The sequence below is a fragment of the Plodia interpunctella genome, chromosome 26, assembly GCF_027563975.2.
Source record: "Plodia interpunctella isolate USDA-ARS_2022_Savannah chromosome 26, ilPloInte3.2, whole genome shotgun sequence".
NCBI classification, from domain to species: Eukaryota; Metazoa; Arthropoda; class Insecta; order Lepidoptera; family Pyralidae; genus Plodia; species Plodia interpunctella.
In genome coordinates this window covers 4,467,578-4,488,460 of record NC_071319.1, presented here as the reverse complement: position 1 = coordinate 4,488,460, position 20,883 = coordinate 4,467,578, and the positions used below count along the sequence as shown (strand labels likewise).

Sequence of the window (20,883 nt, the reverse complement as noted above, 5' to 3'; positions counted from 1 at the left end):
TAGTTTACTAGATAATATTTATTTATTTAATTTACCCATGTCATACAAATATTCTTATTCTCATAACAAACAAGATTATTTAATTACACATTTTATTGATTTTTACAAGCTTTTATTGAACTCTTTATTCAATTCAGAAATGTACACAATATGGTATAATTTAAACTTATAATATTATGATAACAATAAATCCACAACAAGCTTCGTTAAAAAAGGTAAACAAAAATAAATATCCAAAAACATATACCCTATCAATCTATATACGTCCACCCCGTATCGTACCAAGCGCAAAGATTTACCCATTATGCCATATTACCATATTTATTGAACTTGCAATGTAACTAGCTACCTACCAGTGGAATCTTGCAACTAAATTTTGAAGCAGATATCTCCAAAAGATTGAGCCGAAATTATGTACACTCGTTTAGTTTGGATGACAATGCATTATTGTGATAAGCATGACCTGATGGTGAACCCAGCAACGGCTCCAAACGTACCCACGTTACTTATAAAATATCCGTTATAAATTTACTTCATGCGGAGGTATGTACAATTACAATTTTTTTTTTAATATCGTACCTGCATGAAAGAGGCCCTAACGACGCACACTTCGCCGAAAGCGCCTCGACCAATCACTTTGACGAGCTCAAAGTCATCGCGAGAGAGACGTAACCGCTTCAAGGCGGTCGCCACCGGTTTTACTGTAATAGAAACAACATAAATGTTGTATAATAGAAACTCATCGACCTTCTTCTCTTAAGGTCCTTCATTAGTCATATCTCTGGAGGTAAGTAGTCGTAAAAGTCATGTCAGATGCCTTTAGGCGACTGGAATAAAATCTGACACCAGTGTTAGCAATAACACACTCAATATGATGTTGATTAGTCGTATTCTATGGCTGAGGGCCGTGGCCATTAAGTGGAATTAAACACACAACAACTTTCTTGGCCCTATTAATGGAGTGATTCGCCATTGCCTTCTCCATTTCACACACAAGTTAATAATAAACCAGCGTGCAGGTTTCCTCACGATGATTTCCTTCACCGGAAGGTGGTAGTCTAAGAAAATGCATATACATGAGTCAGATTGGTATACAAACTCATGTGGCACACAAGTAGGATTCGAACCTGGGATTTTTCAATCCACAGGCAGACATCTTAACCATTACACCACAACCGCTTCTCTATATTATACAGTCACGAAAGGGCCCAGAGGCCAAAGGAGAAAAGAGGAGAATAATCTTTGAATATGAAGTAAGAAATAAAACTCTGGTACTCACCAAACTGAATGAAGTCAGCTATCGCCTTCTCCCTCCGCAAGCTGCTGTTGCAGCACTCATCATACAACACAAGCAGCATATCTATTAGGGTCTCCACGCTGATTGCACGGGATCCTGAGCTCTGTATCCGTCTGGATACAAACATCGACTCAATTTGCTTGAGTCGTTTGATGCCCAACACTGGAATATTTTTAAATAATGTTTATATAAAATTATATCAATGACTTCTGTATATATTTAATATGATTCTTGTTTATGTTTCAGTGGTCTGACATGCTATACTTATTAGCCGCTTAAGTGAGTTATTATCTATTCTACTGTGACATCAATAAGTGATGTATATATCATCCTAAATTGAATAAAGAATTTTTGAATTTTATATTTTAACATAGGAAGCAACAAATGTAACAAATTTAAAGTGAGTATGTCAGATTGTATTCAAGTCGCCTATATGCATTTGACATGACTTTTAATTTGATAAAGTGAATATACAATAAAGAATAGAATAGAAATAAGTTTATTAATATAAAAAACTACAGACACACACATAATAACACACCAGATTTACTATTAAATTTCGGATCCAAACCTAAAAGGGTAATATTATCTTATAATCTTATATTACACTCATTTTTTAACAACAGGAGCAAAAAGCTTTCTGTATGTACTTATTGTGACTCAGGTATTAATGACAATAGGATCAATTCAATAAACAGGAAACCATGGAGCATACAAGGATATCCCATTACTAAAAATGTACTGTATTTTAATATTGATGTACAATTATATGTTAATTGATTTAGTCCAATTATGTATGTTTGTTGTGTAACATTGCCTCTTTAAGTACCCTATTTGAAGCTATATGAATTACCCATAGCATCATTTTAGTAATGATTCAGGTTATATGTATGTACAGGTAAAATTGTGGGAAATAATATGTTAAGTAATTATGAAAGAAAATGGAGACAAAAAAGCAATTAAAATGAAACTTATGAAAATATGACTAGACTTTGTGTAGATTTATGAAAAATCTAGTAACTAATCTGTTGTTTTTTTTCATAAGACTTACAATTTTATAAAACACTACAGAAGCCCGCCCCGACTTTGTTCCAGTAAAACCATAATAAATTTCATCAAAATCGGCCCAGTAATTTTTTAGTTTATTCATTTCAAACAAAAATTCAAATCTTTTTCTCTTTATAATATTAGTATGGATATAGTGCTTCCGGGTGAAATGGTCCCAGTATAGGAGGACTGATCACCCGGCACCTGCAGCCCCAGAGGTAATAAAAAAAATGGATAGTGCTTGTTTACATACCTGGCACATTGTTACTGGGGCACAAGGCCCTGTCTGGGGACGAGTCCTCGTCGTCCGACATCGCGATCACTGTCACTCACACCATCAAAAATACACACATGTTCAACTACACTTATGTCCTAAGAGATTCATAAAAAATCTAAATAAAAAAATTAAGGCATGCAAACTATTGTTTCGGTGCTTTGATCCATCGTAACCTGAAAAGAAAAGGGCTGTTTAAACTTTGTTATAAATGAAGTAGTTGTGTGCTACTATCACATAAAATTGAATTTTAATGTATAAAAGTGGGAAAGATAGCAATGTCCTTAACACACACAGACTTGGTTGCAATGTCTTTAAACAGTACAATAATTATATACCGAGAATTGTAAGTAAAAAAAGTATTTAAAAAGATTTTATAATTCATTTCACTATCATGTTAAAAAAAGGAGCATTCTGACTGTAATTGTCAGTACCATCAAACTCCAGAAATTTGTGGTTTACTTTATAGAATAAATATATTTTTTTTGTATAATAGGAAAATCACTCCAGTTTACCTAGTCTGCTTTGAATACAAAATCTAATTTGATGGTTTTCCATCAATGAGATATAAGTTGTTAAAAAGCTTCAATGCTTTTGTAATTAGCCAAATAATGTTAAATATTAGTCATAATGTTTACCTCCACCCAAGACCTAAGCAACATTTGGTAAATTATGAGTTTTGAAGAGGTAATTTTATGAAGGTTTTAATTTATTTTTAGGATACGATTTGTCTGATTTTATGAATGTAGGTAGGTAAGCAAAGTTGCAGCGAAGACAGACGAAATATCGGCTTACGATAAAAGTATCATTAGGAATGGTCACCATTAGCTGTTTACAATTAGCAGGATATTAACAAATTTCACCATTGTCTAACCATTATATTGTGCTAGCGACAAAAGCTTTCTATTCACTCTGTACAAGGTTGCGGGTGTCAATTTCTATGCTGGAAGTCTTTCGCAACCCTCCCAATAGACTTGATACACATTTTCATTCCAAAAAAAACTACGAAGCAATGACATATCGACGCGTTTCCGTATCGGTACTAAAAATAAACAATAACATGTACTTGCGTGGGATGGAAATATAATCCACTGGAGATTTTCTAAATCCAGATAATTTTGTATTGTTCAGAATACAATACCAGATCTTAACCTAAATTTATTCTATCGATTGTTATGCAAAAACACTTCCATGAGTCATCCTTCGCACTATGAACGTAAAACACATATGTTAATAAAAGATAATCACCTGGTTCTGTCGTAATAAACAATTAATTAGGATTAGTAACAGTATTTTAATTTACTAAATTTATTTTTCGAGTCTCTCAAAGCAGACATTTTTACTCAACGGGGGAGGGGGGAGCACTGAATTGAATACAATGTTGCCATGTATGTTTCGTTGTGTGATTAGTAGGTCCATCAATTCAAGATTTAAACATTTTAGATTTGTATTGTTTCTGTACAAAGTAGAGAAAAATAAACATATAAATATCGACAACTTGTGTATTTTATAATTTATATGTAGGTTACGAAAACACGTTAATTTTATTACAAGTTAGGGAAACGAATTAAAAATAAAATTATCTCTCTCAACACAGATATATCATAACACTTCAACATATGTTCTTATATGAGTGGATCTCAAAGCAATTACTGAACGGAGGAGGAAGCAGCAGAATATATTACAACGTAAATAATAAATTATTTTTTTATAATGAATATGGATTTATTTATTTGTTTGCTACTGGATTGCTAAATTCAGAAGTCGTCTGACTGGCAACTGGCAATGGGCTGGCAACGTCTTTATCGGATATGACGATAGATTTTTAACATGTTCGCAACTACTTCTACAATTTTGGAAGGACAATTATTCCAGAAATAAATATATTTTTCTTTTTTTCTAGGTAAATAAATGAAATATAATTTTATAAATACATTTTTTCTTAGAAAAGTTATTGTTTTACAAAATTCATGCCAAACATTCCTATGTAAAAAGTACAACATTTGATAGAGCGTCATGTACGTAATGGAGTCGATGTTCTGTGCAACAAGTGAAATATTCATCTAGAATCAAGGAAATATCACATAAAACAGTTAAAACTTCTGCTTATTTGGATTGCAGTGATACTATTTTACTAATTTATGGATTCCAACAAGGAAGTTATTCATTCAAACAACCTCGTTATGTCAATGGTATGTATGCCATCAAAATATTTTGGAAAGTTCGATATATATGATAGATAAATCAACAATATTTGCCAGTTTTCATGTTAAACGACTGGAATAGAAGCCAGAAATTGCGCCTTATTCGAATATGTTGATTATTTTCCTTGTAATATCGGAAATATCCAAATGCTTTGTCGCGCGCGTAATTAGGTAGCCAAACCGAAAGGTCATGCATTCATTTTTGATTTGTTTCCAGAAAGAAGATTGCTGTGAAATAATAAGTTCTGGGCCACGTATAGCACGGAAATTATAGTTCGTATTACAAAACGAGTTAATGGTTTGGAGGGAGAACCTTTACTGTGGACCATCAGATGAAGGTATGGCTTCAGACCAGCCCGTGAAGAAGAAACAGCGGATCGATGCGCCCGACATTGACGACGGCAGCGATAGGTCTGCGGAAGAGGTGCTTACTGATATATTTGACTCTGAAACTCCAGTTGAAACCTCGGAAGAGTTTCCATCTAGAAACGGTGAATCACCTGATAGTGGAACTGTAAGTGAAGATGCAGTGGATTGCTCTGCTATTATACACATCCCCAACACTGCTAGTGTAGAAATTGTGCCATCATGCTCAAGTACAGTGCCACAATGGAGTTCAGAAGATGACAAACTCCTTTCAGAGTTACGATCATTACAGAATGCCCTTGTTGGGCAATGTCTATGTAGGTTTGATGAAAATGTTGTGATACAGCTCTTTGACCGTCCTCTGAACATAGTATCATGGCCATTAACCTGTTCACTTACATATTTATCTACTATGCAACTAATGTTTGACATGTATTTGAAACAGAATAGCACAGGTACAATATGTTCTAAATTAATGCAAGGGTGTGATATATTTGTTAGAAATAGGCATGATTGGATCACTGAGGTTATAGATTTAGCAGACCACCGTAGTAAATTTGTCACATTCATTGCGAGTCGGGTTCTTGCCAGTTTCCTGATTGTCTCTAAAGATACAGTGGATGAAAATTGGCTGCATCAGATTGCGGAAAGTATTTATTCGTTTGAAAATATTAACAGAATAACAGTGCAAAAGATTAATTTCAGTTTAGATATTATAAAGAGGATAGTGGAATGGAAAGATGTTGAACAGCATCCTCTAGAGGACAGCAATTACATAAATTCTGCAGGTACTCTACACATACAGGAAGACAACCCTTTCAGAAGTAGTGTAGGTTATGGCAGCAGTAGTAACAATACTGAAGTTGCATCAAGCTCTCAGACTAATAATCTCCATAGTGCCTTTTCAAATTTACAAACACATAATGCTCCTTCTACATCATCAGTAGAACATCCCACTGAAGAAAGACCAGCTGGTTTTAAATTACAAGAGCCTGTATTAAAGTTAGGAAGGCCAGATGAAAGAGATAACTCTCCTTCACCTGAACCTCCTCATGCTCGGATAGAAAGGGTCAATGAGCATGGATGTGTAACAGTTTTACTAAAAGACTCTGAGTCTTTTGATACCTCGCACATTAAATCGTTGACAATAAAAACATTGGAGCAAAACTGGCCAGATCTAGTGAAGAATATGAAACTCTTATTACGTACGTACCTGAACCTAGCTAATGTTGAAAACTGTATACTTACCTTCTTCTCCCTGTGGGAGAACATAATAAGTGTCAAGGCAAATCTTTCTGTAAGAGATACAAAGCCATTTTACGCAGATCTACAAAGCTTTGTTGATTTATTGAGAAACACGAACCTGCCAAATCTTATTTACTCTCAGCTCTTGAGCTTATTTAATGAAGTGTTGTGCTATGGTTCAACTTTAGCCCTACAAGATGTCTTGCCAGAAGAGATATGCTGTCTCGCTCACTCTATTGTAAGGTTTGTGAAAGATTACAGATTACTAAATGATATACGGATACAGACCAGTCGAAGTGGTTTTGGATTTTTAGGGCATGAATGTAGAGTTATTCAAGACTACTCATTAGGACCTGATGTTCCATCCTTATCCTCATCCATCCAATTGGTGGACCAAAGCTATGGAGATCATGAAAATGAGGATTCATCACAAAGTGAAGTGGACAAAACTATGTTGCAGAAAATATCACTTTTAGTCCTTAAATCTATAGCTGTGACAGTCAAGGAAATGCGTTGTGATTCCTCTGACAGTTCTATAGATTCATCAGATTACAATGCAATTCAAGATATGCAGATTGTGGAGCGATCTATAAGAGATGTCTTGAAAAAACTCGACACATTTATGAGGAATAGCCTCGAGTTTCATCCAGAGACGCCTTTTACTAAAATGCTCATACATCTTTTCAGTGAACAAGATGATTATTTGATTGAATCTATGGTATGTACATTAGACATTACTGTTGGTATTGTCTACAGGAATTCTATGTATCCCGATTTGATACCAATGTTGAATCCTATTTCTTCATTTATAGAGTTCCTCAAAGTTGTATCTCACGATAGTGATGTTTTATTAGACTACCTCGTAAGCAATGAGACATGCTTCTTGCTATATTTGCTGAGATTCTTGAAATATGTTAGGAGAAACTGGCCAAAGTTTCTTGAAACTTGTCAGCAGTCTGACTCAGGAGGTACGAGAGGGCTAGATGACACTATGAGAGTATTAATAAGATTACGCTTACAAATTAGTAGGCTGGTGTCGAAATCACTATTTCCATACAACATAAGCCCGGTTCTTAGGCTTTTGGATGTATGTGAGAGTTTGTATGAGGGCAATGAGTTTAGTTGAACCGTAAATCAATTTGTATAATACATGCCATATTCCTTTTGGGCTTCTAAAAATATATTTATTATATTGCTTCACATGCAGGTTAAAAATTGTTGTCAAGCTAAATTGACCTGAGTATATTGCTGCAAAATTTGGGCTATTAGCTCCAAATACATTTGTATGTAAACCATTTTAAGATGAAGACTGGAAACTCATTCTTTACATTCCAAATTACTTTGTTTTAGAGTAATTAGAAATTAATGATAATTTAATTTATATTAACATTAGAAATGTAATTTTAATGTATTTAGTTATTATATCAATTTTAATTATAATACAGTCTTCCTTTAAAAATATGATAATATTGAAATTTATTTAATACAATAATTAATTTTGTATATTGAAATTCATTATGATGAGGCTGATTATGAATTTAAATGGCATTGAAATTGTCTGTCCTTCGATTGAATCCCGCTTGCATCGCAGAACCATTTGTGTTTCGGCATTTTTAATTATTTACAAGTTTATCATCCTATTTTTTTTTGCTTTGATGATGGTTTACGGTTCACTTTAATTCAAGAACCTTCATGATCAAGTTCAATTTTTAGCTCAATTGAAAATCAATCGAAATCCAAAATGACAGTAAAATAATTATAAAAACGAAATACTAAGTATTCTTTATTGGCTTTGACTAATGGGTTTACACCACTGAGTACCCAACCCAAATGGCCTTACCATAACTACAGGTGCTTAAAAACATGTTATTTAATTATATGTGTTATTGCACAAATATTTATCAATATATAGCGGCCATTTTGCATTAATATTTTTTAAATAATAAAACAATTATCATGTTTAGTTTTAAGTTTATTAGATGAACTTTAGGATCTATTTATTTTACGTATTGATTGTATCATAAATTAGTTTTATTATGGACATTGCATTGGACACTGATGGAAAAATACTAAAATTTGTGTTTAAAAAAATTTGGTATTTTTTATAGAGGTTGTATTTTATAAATAAATATTAAGGAATATATACTGTAAATAAAACATCATTCACATTTGGTAATAATCTAATAAGTGTTTTTCAAATCGTGTACTAAATAATATTAGAAGTTTTGATATGTTATAGGGGTTTATGAGTCATAAATTTTATATTTTTTTCAGTGCCCAATGCAATTCGTCATTGCGTACATAAATGCGGGTTTAATCTTTTTTTTAACTAAATTATATTCCACTCCACAATATGTAAATAAAGCCATCATTTACCATACTACATGTAAGTAATGTAATCAGTATTAATACATTATCTTTATTTATAACATTTATTTATTGTTTTTGGTCAACTTATTAAGTAATTACTACCTATTTATGAATGCGTAGTTTCCATAGTCGGACGCAGTCAACCAATCATATCGCGGCATTCATCACATCATGTCACACCGTAATTGGTTGACTGCGTCCGTCTGCGAAAAATAATCGCGAGTTGGTACCCTACCAATTAAAACCTCGCATTTATGCACATCTAAGCAGTTTACTCAATGAGTTAACCAAAAAATTTCAACTACGGGATCTTTTAATGATTTAAGGTAGTTTAAGTTAGGGAAACACAACAGACTGTTATGTAAGTATTGTAGTTGTCCATTTGTTAATCCATACAGCCATTAGCTGATCATGTACTTCGAATCTCGAAAATTTTAAGCAATTTTTAAACTCTTGGGTTGGATCTTTGATTGTTTACTGGCCAGTTTTTCAACTCAATAAAAATAATATTTTACTTCTAGTAGAACTAGTAAATTTATAATAACATACACATTGTTCGATGCACAAGATTTGTATTAAAATTTAACCAAGATTTAAATTGCATACGGACATAAATAAATCATAATAAAAAAATTATAATGTTATGCATCTAGTTTATTTGCGACACCGAAATAAGACGCAATATGATAAAGAAAAACAGAAGAGAAGTTAGCGTTGCTACATACATGAGTGAGATAGAACTATTCAAAATGCGTATGGGAAGGCCCTAATTATCAAACCCCCTATTATATTAGTTTTTTATCCAATTAATGTAACAATATGTGAATAAAACTGATAAAATAAAAAATATATTTTCATGTTAACCATTAATGTCATCTGCATCCCCGATATTTCTTGCCAACAGAATATTAATTACCTCTCATCTTATCTTCTCAGTAACATTCTGTATTGTTGATATTGTACACGTGTACAATAGTCGATAAAGTAATTTGACAGTAGTTAAGTAAGCCTAAGCACTTGTTATTGTTAAGTATCTTAAATTTAACAAACAATAAATGAAATATTTTTGTACATGAATATATTTATTTGTTTTATTTTAAACTCAGCTTAGACTTTGAATAGTCAACATCGACAGTTGACACTCACATCTTGTAATTCCCGAGTTTGAATAGTGGACATCCTCACTCACATCATTCCTGAGTTTGAATAGTCTTGTGACGATGTAGACTGTATTACATGTGAGATGTGAGTGACGAGATCGTCTACATCGTCACCCACATGTAATTCCTGACTTTAAATAGTCGACATCGACACTCACCTAAACCAAAATTATAGTGTTTCAAATATGGATAATCAAATTTGAAAGCTTTCACACTTTATCAGTAATTTTCACGGCACATTCTAAATTAAATTACCCAAACACACATTAATATTTATCAAAGCTACAAACTAAAGAAAAAATAAAGATAAATGGAATTAGGATTCGGTATGTGGTAAATGAAAAAAGTAATAAAATTATATGTTCATTTAATCCTGTTCATCACATCAATACAAGAAGAAACAAACTCGCTCAGATTTGTACCATACCATTCAATATGTACAGAGGTACACACAAGAAGGACCTACATTCATATCATAATACAGGAAAGAATAGACACTGTTACAAAAACAAATGACATCTGTTCATCAAACCAAAAAGTGTGATAAAGACAACAATCAATGCCTCCATTTTTAAAATATTTTACATTGTAGCTTTTATAAAGGTCTCAGAATGTTTCAGTACACAGTAAATTAATATAGCATTAGAATTTATCAGTCTACGCTTACGTGAAAAGTTCGGAGTACATTACATAGCTTTTGCCTGGAAAGATATTTCCAATTCGACTGATTGACAACTCGCGTACACTAGCGCCACCTTACATTTTTATTGTGAAGGATTTAGTGTGCGAGGATTAATCGCCTTAATGTATTAAACTCGAAACTGCCACGGTAGTACAGACTGAAGAGCATTACAAACGAAACAGACATTTTAAATAAGCCCTAGTTCACATCACACTGGCGCATTTTTAACGTGAGTTGACTATCTGTTGGAATAAAACTAGTATACACGGCAACGCGTATTTATTGCATTTTGAGCGCTATGTGTTACTGGTTAATAGGTTGAATGTTAATTAAGTCGAAAGCAATAAAAATGCGCCAATGTCGGGAGCTTTTCTCGCTCCCAAGGGGTTATGTTACAGTTTGTGGCTGGCAGGAAAACATATATTCCACAACGTTATTACAAATCATTCAGTCTCTAAATTCGTGCGAAGAACTTTAAATTGTGATGTGATACAAAAGACACGGAATGAGAAATTATATTTACAAGACTGTTTTACAGCCTCAACAAACTTCTGCGATCAGATTCCCGAGAAAAATACAGCGTTTTACAAAACAATAGACACTGAAATAATATGTATTCTGTATCGTTAGGTAGGACGGTTTATACGGAAATTGCATATAATATCTAAGTGTATCAGAAAAACATGACTCAATGTTAGGTTAGGTTGATATGTCAAAAGTATTTCCAGTAATGCTATTCTCAAGTATAATAACGAGTACTAGCGACAGCGTACAGAAGGCCTACCACGAAACAAACAAACACGTAGCACGTTACTAACGTCCACATGCCGTCTCATTTTACCATGTCGTGTACTCATCGTGAAAAAAAAAATAGAGATCGCAATGACGTGCTACGTGCTTTATGTTTCATGGTAGCCCCCCAGGCCTCTCGCTGCTCCCCGGTGCCTACATTTAGTCACCTTACAGTCGTAAGCTGTTTATGTTCGAGAGTGAACGGCTCATACGTTTTCGAACGCACTGCGATTATGGCGCGGTTATAAGCCTGGGCTGTTTATCTCAATTAAACGTTTCGTACTCTCCCAGTTGCACAAACTAGTTATGTCAGTATGCATAACAAAGTTTCATACGTTTCGTACGACCTGTATCTATCATATCAGCAATGTATACCAAATTCGCCAAAGTTCGGCGAATTGGTCCGCGATAGTGTGGGAACGGCATTACATTTCAGTACCTGGTAATATAAACTTGTCAACATATAAATTAGTGGCATCTTCATTGGAATTATTCAATTCATAAATTAAGTGTCAATTTTGAATAATTTTATTTGCTGTTTAAATTAACAAAATACTTAAACTTCTTCTTTAAATGGTGCAATAAAGATTTCAGATTGCATCTATCTTCTTAATAAAACCTTTCCATGCATAATGCACTGATAATGCATATACTAAAAATCCTTTTGACTATCCAGCCACGAACACAAAATAAATATTTTACATTGATTAGGTTTGTGTAGCGCCATCTCTGTTACATAGTAGTAGTATGAGACAGAGACAACGACATACAAACTGAAAGTCACAGAATGTCGATGTGCCATATTTATATACTTTACATATTTATATTCATAAATAAATTAATTCCCCGCCAAAATATCCACTGAATATATAACCGAACAATTAACGTGACACCTTTGAAGTTAGGTGATCACCCAGAACGGGCATTTTAAATTATTCGGATTATGCTGTTCAATTAGTGGAATGAATTTTTTTATGAATCCGTTTTAAATGGTACGTCAAATTTACAAAATGCGAGAAGTAATTTATATTTCTAAGCTAAAAATGTCAAGTAAAAATGTCAACATAACTATTCATACACAATTCAACAACTTAAACACTCATTGATAGGGTAAGCTAGTGTTTAAATAAGACTGACTATGGATTCAGCGTAATATAATGACAATTATACCTACTTGGTAAACAATAGAGCGGTTGACGTCATCCAAATTTGTTATATTTTGATATTACCTTACTTATATTCTCATAACCTTTAATTTTCAATGTTCTAGAATCTGTAAAATCTATTTTGTTCATTATTGAAGGAATGAGACAAAACATGTACAAAAAAAAATCTATAGTACTACAGATAATGCTATCAATAGCCCTATCTGCCCAGAATATCGATATTAAGATGATTGTCAAGGTCTATCGATAACTATCGATAGTGTAAAAGTATCGATATTTCTGCAACCCTAATTTGATCAACGAAATGAGGGAAAACCATAGACTTATAATTAACTGTGGGGGAAACCGTTCATAGATAAGCTAATGGTTTAATTTTTTATACATAAGAACAATCTCTAATCTAAAAATCGAAGGCGACTCGTTGTTAACGCAGTAACATAATGCGTTAAACGTTAAATTAACGAAGATTTCTATGGAACCTAAATAACGCAATTGGCAAACAGGCGGAGTTGCTTCGACACCTATAGAAAAATGTGTTAAAACTACGTTTTTACTACGAAGGCATTATTAGCAGATTTTCTAAAAATGAAAATCCAGTGGCACGCTTACCTAATATAGGTAATCAACAATAAGAGGCGTGTGCAAAAAATATGGGATATTTTTTATACTAATCTCTGGAATACATTCTGGCATTAAATTCACGAATAGAAAATATATTCTGTGGTAGTGCTTCTTGATAATGTCCTTATTTTCATGATTTTTTTGACAAACTGTACACTGTCATTTACACCGAAATGCAACACGTAATTTAGTCGTACTGTACTGTTTGCCCACTATTTTTAACATTGTCCATACAAAATGTTAACAATTTGGATAACGCCCACCGCTTACAAAAACAAAACAAACTTAATCTCGAATCACATTCAGGTATCATAGTCTTCGTCGATTTGTAAATCGCCCGAATTTAAATGGTCTATACTCATCACGGGCGTATGTAATACCGGCTTGACATCTTTTTTGATGTCCTTACCTTTAGAATTCTGCCTATGGAGATGCGTGAGCAATTTCTTCTGCGTTTCAGTTTTCACGCCAACAATACCTGCGACAGTTGAATCTAAAACTTTGATTTCTGGCTTAGCGAAATCTTTTGTAAAGTCTATGTTTAGTATAGGCGTTACGGGTGGGATTGGCGTGGCCGGTGCTAACGCGACATTATTGTTATATTGTTCTACGAATATTATCTCATTTGGCACTTCGATTTTAGGCTCGACTAAGGTCATGTTCGTGTAGCTGGTCGAAGGTTGCGGACTGTAGGTGGGGTTGATGGTAATGACGCTTTTGTGTTGGATTTCGTCCGTTAATGTCTCTTGGTAGAAATTGGGACGTGGTTTTTGGTCTTTCTTAGTTAGGTCTATAGCTAGGTCAGAGGAGACCATGGTTGAGGTCCTATGTGGTAATTCTGATTCCGCGGGGAGAGTGCGCGCGTCCGGGGGGAGGGGGTGAACCATTTTAACGTCGGAACTACTGGAGCTGTTCGAGTCTTCCCGTGCTATCCTGCGAGGCGGTACTGATGTGTCTGAGAACCTGAAAGGTTTAGAACTATGTTGAAGCGGTGCTAGCATTATTGTGTTCCGGTTTGGAGGGTGAAAGTGGCAATGTGATTACAGAATACTTACTAATTACATACACTTAGTAATTATTATTTTGTTTTACCTGCTATTAAGGTAATTTACTCTAAAAAATGGTTAGAAATTTCAAATACATATATATTATACCTGGATGAATTAGGCGAACTTTCCGCACTAATCATTTCCTTCTCCTCGGCCGCGGATACGTCAGGGATATTCTTAACCTGAAAAAAAAAATTAAAATATCGTCAAATCAAATTTCAAATAATGTGCTCTGCCGCGTCTATCTGTTCGCCATAAACTCAAAAACTACTACGCGAATTTTCACGCGGTTTTCTCCAATTGGAGAAAACCGCGTGAAAATTCTAAACCTTCCTCAGGTATCACACTATCAATTGATAGTGTGATACCTGAGGAAGGTTTAGATGTGCATAATGTATTATGATTTTACCCGAGCGTAGCCAGGACGGCCCTCTAGTATGACACAAAATGTTCGATGATAGCTTCGATATCTCATCTGCAAAACGAGTGTGACATTCATTGATCTTTGTATTCTTAACTATTTATTTCTCACATACATTGTACATACTAATATAGCTCTAGGTTCTATATATTTCATTAGAAAAAATAATAACAATAAAAACATTAAAAAATCCGCGACGTGCTTCGTCATTAATGTACAGAAGTAAATACGCTACTCTAACTTCGTTTCTCAAATAGCCTATACGCTTAGTTGATTGATCAAATAAGTATCGTCAATTTCATTCTTCCTGTTTCCCTAATAGATTGTTAAAATTCTACAGTCAGATTATTATTACACAAATAATAACATCGTTTGTGCTTGTGTGTTTTTCTCCTATATTTTTCGAAGATATTAAGTTTCACAATCGCAAAAAATCCATTGATCGGTGCGTTCGATTGAAATATTTCGATTGTGATTTTCAGTGAGGCAGAAATTGTAAAATTGGTGAGAATTTATTGAATGAACTTCGAATGCGTGAGAATCGGACCCCAGGAAAATTCGTGTAAGATACGCAGGCGAATTCATAGGCAGATGGTAGTATAACCGATATCCGATCTGATTCACGTACCACGTATAATTGTTATTCCGTTGGCACAAGCTCTTAATCTACCATTGTTACAGAGCTCAGTATTAGTAGAGCTGGTCAGACTGGCGATTTTTATCAGCGGCAACTTTTAGTTGCTATTACCTCAAGCTCATGAAGTGAAAACGTCTAAATCGCGGATAGATTGCTGTGGATGGTGTGAGCGGCCGCAATTTCTCAACTGAACTGATTTTTTACTAGTCTTTTGGCCAAATAAAATTTATTTATTTATAAGTGAAGAAGCACGAAAACGTGGAAAATAAGGGTTGAAGTTAGAAGCTTTAAGACTACATCAAAATATTGCACGTTTATTGACGGAAAATATCTGTCCTGAAAATGTACTGAAGTCGTAAAATTCTGATGTATTTTCCAAACAAATATTTGCTTGGGTTGGATGACGTCATTCATAACTCGAAACCATTTCCAGTAGCCTGTATGAGTTTGGCTGTATTGGCTAAACGAAACACCTCTAAATCCTAAAAACTAAGTCTATCGCTAGGAAGAGACTTGTAGAGAATGCTTTTAGCCTTAAGTACGTCCGTTGTAATGGTACAAAGGACGTATTGGTAAATAAAGTTTAAATAAACAATCATATAAACATGCCTATCACTTTAAAAAACAAATTTCTCACTAGCAACTACAATAAATCGTCGATATCAGCAACTAAAAGTGGCACGTCTGCTCTCACAGCTGCACATTTCCATCAACGCAATATTGATTGATGACGTCAATTGAAAATTGATCATTGTGAGCAAATTTACAAAGATGTTACAACTTTACCGATTGCAGAGTAGATCTATCGTAGAGTGAATCAAATTCAAAAATCTTTATTCAGCTAAGAAATATATAAGTACCTGTAGTAAAAAATACATAATAATAAAAAAAATTAAGATCTGTCGAGCACCAGCTAGCACAGAGTTAGAAGTTATCAGGTCTTGAAGGCAGCCTAACCTGCAGCCTAACCAGAGTACTGCAGTCTGCATCGATTAATACGGCCCGGGCTCATTGCTCCGTCGTTTTGACGTCCGTCGACGGTCAACGCAGAAATTATATGGTGTTCCGACGACGTACGTCAGTGTCAAAACAACGGAGTGGCAACGCGTTACGTCGACGTAACGAATAACGACGGAGCAATCAAGCCGGAACCTTATATAGCATACCGCGACATACTCACGTAGTGCTTGGCATTCATGTTACAGAAATGGCAATAAGGCCTGACGAAGGACTGTATTTATTTGTAATTTTGGATAACTCACCAGGTCTTTGAGGAAGTCGAACCTAGACTCCTGCAGTATGCATTGCTTTACATGTGATGGACTGAGGGTCTTTGCGTTTCGCGCCATCGTCACTTGCTTGGCCTTCGTGAGGAGAGACTCCACGAATAGCTCCAGTGTTCGAGGTGTTCATTGAATAGGGCTGAGTTAAGGTATTAGTGGTAATATTTGGCTAATTTATAGGTTTCAGTACACACTAGCGGAAGTCATCATATTACGAGTGTGGTGTTTAGAGTGTTCTGTGTGCAGGTCCTACCACTAAGTGGATATCAATTAAAACAATAGGAATAATCGTGTGTGCATTTATTGTGTGCGCAACGACTGCGCGCAACCGGACGACTGAACACTGCATGGAGTTCTCCAAAAAAAAGCGTGAAGTTTCATTCAGGGCCTGCAATCCGCGTGTGAAAACCCTTGTGTTTCAGGCTAGACTACTACGACTACCGTGACCCAGGTGGACTTTGTGGCTAAGCAGGCAAACAGGCATACGGCCCAAAGTGCAAGAATTCAATTACATGTGTGTGTGACAAGCGGAATAAGCCAAAATTTCATAAAAAATATCTGTTTTATACCGAGGACAAATATTGTTATAGAAATATAATATAGGTGTCCAATACGTATAAAGAAAAAAAAAGACAGACCATTAAAGAAGTGCTTAAATAAAATCTTGATTAAAAAAATAACAACTAGTAGGTTAGTTTTTTCAATACTCAATTAAGTTTATTGCAAGCTAATTTGTATAGTCGTTAAGATAACAGAAATTAGGTTACTTGATGCCTTGGCCTATATAGTTTTGAACTGCTCAAAATCTTTGTTTTGTATAAACTACAACTAACCGAGAGCCTCATTCCACCTGTCATATTTATGTCCGAAATCATTATTATTTCTTTCATATTGCATAACATTACGACAGAGATAGCAATATTGATAAATGAATGGCGAAACTTTTTCTTTTTACTTTTAAATTTTTGGGCAAAAGACTATCTTATCTAGAGCTATTCCTAGTAAAGTAACTGGACAAAGAAGATCTACATTGACAACACTTTCATGAAATCAAATCCGTTTTTAGAAGCCCTACATGAAAATAACATAATAAAATACCAGAGTCTCATACTCTCATAGGTGTCATGTCATCAATTTAAGATGAAATAGGATCGAAAACGTTCTAAGAATGCATGAGATAAGCAAGACAGATTTAGAATTGTTTACTAATGTTTCTCTTTAGATATTTAGAAGGATATACATAATTAATCTTTTGGATTTAGATATATAAATGTTTTATGCTGGTATGAGATAAAAAATAGAATATGCCAATATTCTCCTCCCGCGCAGATTGTAAAATCTTCTCATATATCTTCGATAGGCTAGCTCCGCATACAGCCAAATGTGGCTTTCGAGTTTATAAAGGTGAAAGTAAGTTTGTTTGTTACCTCTTCGCGCTTTATCTACTCAAACAGTGTTTTTGAAATGTCTCATATAGTTAAGACTGCGGAGAAGGATATTGGTTATTTTATATTCATATTTCATTCCGGGAAAAATACGTTTCCCGTGGGAAATTCAAACGGGCGAAACCGCGGATAAATGCTAGTTAATAATACATCAATTCCCGACATGAAAACAGGCTAGTCCTACCAATCAGCCGTCTAAAATTAAATTCTAATAGTACGCTAATTATGTCTATAAAAATATATAATAATTTACCTAAAGACATACAAGATGAGGTTAACGATAAATCGTTCTACAAAAAATTGAAAAAAATGTTAATAGACAAAACTTATTATAATATAGAAGACTACCTCGATGACAAATTGTAACTACAACGCAAGAATAATAACATTATTGAAATTCAATTTCTATTATTAAATTATTTATGTAATTAAGTTGTATATTTAAAAAATAGTTATTTTTAAGTGCGACCTCCTCTTATCTATCCATATTGCTGTGCCCGCCAGGGTCCATAAATATGTTCTTTTATATAATTTATAACATCATGTCAACTTTATGGTATGCAATAAATGATTGATGATTGAGTATTGAGTATTGAATTAACACTTTTTTCACTGAGTGGGTAATTTGTCTATAATGTAAACGAAACCAGATACACCAAACAGATTGCTAAGTAATAATACCTAATATTAAAGAGCAACACGATAAATTACAACAAAACTTTGTTATATATGCCTTATCTCCAATTATGTGTCATGTATGGTCAACAGATTCCATGCAATTCTGATTCTACTTCTATTCTGAACCTTAATACTGAACAATTAAGAATCATAACCAAATATTAAATTTAAGTGCATAATGAACTTTTCCCAGAAGCACCCAGGATGTACAGATAAATATTGCAGATTTTGATTGAGCAGAAAATTTGTGTGTACTTTTTTAAAATTATATCAGTCTATAAATGTGCATTTATACACGAAAAGAAGTAGAGGAAGATCCAAGAAGAGATGGATCAAGTTCATTTCCAAGATATGGCAAAGAGAAATGTAACAGATGAACATCAGATGCAGAAATGGAGGAGACTGACATGCTGTACCGACCCCACATAAAGTGAGATAAGGATAGCAGTGATAATATTCAAAAAAAGAATGCCTATGGTCATCTGGTGACAAGCCAAAAAAATATTAAAGATAGCTTACTCACTCCCACCTTTGGGTTTGGGTGCAGCTGGGAATAAAACAGGGCTAAAGATGATGAGAGAGTAAATTAAAACAATGTTCATGAATTTATGTTAAAAGTTTTACCTAAACAGCTATCAGGAAGTATAACTTCTTATAATCATAATCTGATTGGCTAAGGATTGTTCTTGTGGAATAAAACACATAACTGTTTTGGCACTGCTTTCTACATTTCCTGATAAACTGGCATGCAGATTTCCTCGCAATTTTTCCTACACTGGAAAAGTACCATACTTGATTTTCATATAACACAAGTGGGATTCCAACATTGGGACATTTGGATCGCAGGCACTTAACTACTAGACCGCAACCCCATCACTTTACTAGTCCACATAAGGCCTAATACAGAACACCACTAAGTAAAAGCTAAAAAAAAACTAATTTCCAAGCAACTCAAGTAAGATAAGTATACTTGTGTTGATGACAATAACATTTTTTTAAATTGTAAACGGTTTGCAAAGTCTGAAAATGTGTGTGTACTACATACAACAGTGCTTACTAAATCCATGTGTTAATGTAAAGATTTTGTCAGTTTAATCAAATTAGTGATGGGTTTCATAATGTTTACATTATGTATGTGCCAACATTGGGATTCATAATAAGTCTACTCCATCATCCAACAACAAACTGTAATATTTCAATAACCATATTTACCTATAGGCTTATAGCTTACATTGATCTTGTATACCATCACTCAATATTCCTTTCGAAACGCTAGTGTATGATCTTATATCCAACACAAAATTTCATTCATGCAATTTTATTGTTTGCAATAATACAAAATTGAAATGCATATTTAAAAAGGATATAGATTATGATAGGAACAGCTTGTGCCACTTTCCCCACTTCCTCATCAGTCTGCATAATCTTCTTGATCCTTCCCTAAAAACAAACAATGTCATTTATCGTCAATTGCAAGAATTTTTAATGAAAACAAACCTCTGTTTTTGGATGTATACGATAGTTTTGCTCATATCTGGACTCACCGCTGGAAACCTTGCATTGTATTTCCTCTTCTTAGACGGCATGATGGTAATCCGTTCACTTTAACACCAATTAAATAATAAAATAAGCTCACTTCGCCATCAGACTGTTATACTTCTCGCGCATTTTTGAGGTTATAAAAGGGAGACGTCCGCAGCCTACTTCATTTATATACGAATCTGACAGTTTCTCTTCTCCCCATTTCTTTGTTTCTGTGTCAACTTTGTGTGTACCTTTAAAATGTCTTTAATTCACGGATGAGATATTTAAAATAATTAAATACTTATTCGAGTTGTACGTAATTAAAACAAAATGATTTATATTTTATTTTTTAGGCAATAAAAAAGCACTGCCTGTATCCCCGGCGCACCGTAGTTAAAATATACCTAGGAGACGGCTACCGGCCGCGCCGAAACCGTGCCCAATTTCAATTTTATTTACATTGCAAACTGTTGTTACTTGCCATTGAACTACCATTGAATGCAATATTTGTAGTAGCGTACAGATGGCACCAGAGGTTGTTTTATTTAATTCAAATTAGATGAATTTTTTCATTGACTTTTTCGTGTGGAAGTTTAAAATGTTCACTTGCTTCGCTCGCTTG

At 34.1% G+C, this 20,883-nt stretch overlaps 3 protein-coding genes across 7 annotated transcripts in view; 1 reads left to right on the top strand and 2 right to left on the bottom strand.

Annotated features, from left to right (window-relative positions):
• gek (genghis khan) overlaps positions 1 to 3,979 on the bottom strand; it is a 59,523-nt gene extending 55,544 nt beyond the window's left edge. For 4 of the 5 annotated variants that reach the window (XM_053764572.2, XM_064436835.1, XM_064436836.1 and 1 more), the window contains exons 1-4: positions 3,867 to 3,979; positions 2,598 to 2,794; positions 1,280 to 1,459; positions 580 to 701 (exon numbers count right to left, since the gene is read on the bottom strand). In XM_053764572.2, the coding sequence (XP_053620547.1) occupies positions 580 to 701; positions 1,280 to 1,459; positions 2,598 to 2,658 (363 nt within the window). In that variant the 5' untranslated portion in view covers positions 2,659 to 2,794; positions 3,867 to 3,979. Of the gene's footprint in view, positions 1 to 579; positions 702 to 1,279; positions 1,460 to 2,597; positions 2,795 to 3,492; positions 3,661 to 3,866 lie in introns of all 5 variants that reach the window. The other variant, XM_053764571.2, reaches the window with a different exon arrangement.
• Positions 3,980 to 4,612: 633 nt separating this feature from the next.
• Positions 4,613 to 9,882, top strand: lin (lines). Its single transcript, XM_053764655.2, has 2 exons — positions 4,613 to 4,810; positions 5,040 to 9,882. Exon 2 carries the CDS (start codon positions 5,118 to 5,120, stop codon positions 7,557 to 7,559), a length of 2,442 nt encoding a protein of 813 aa, XP_053620630.1. The 5' UTR covers positions 4,613 to 4,810; positions 5,040 to 5,117; the 3' UTR covers positions 7,560 to 9,882.
• Positions 9,883 to 10,313: 431 nt separating this feature from the next.
• On the bottom strand, positions 10,314 to 20,559 carry NC2alpha (Negative Cofactor 2alpha). The gene is made up of 5 exons (XM_053764662.2): positions 20,282 to 20,559; positions 20,105 to 20,177; positions 16,594 to 16,736; positions 14,379 to 14,455; positions 10,314 to 14,187 (listed from the first exon to the last, which is right to left on the bottom strand). The coding sequence occupies exons 1-5, from the start codon at positions 20,321 to 20,323 to the stop codon at positions 13,527 to 13,529; spliced, it is 996 nt and encodes a 331-aa protein (XP_053620637.1). The 5' UTR covers positions 20,324 to 20,559; the 3' UTR covers positions 10,314 to 13,526.
• Between the last annotated feature and the right edge of the window lie 324 nt (positions 20,560 to 20,883).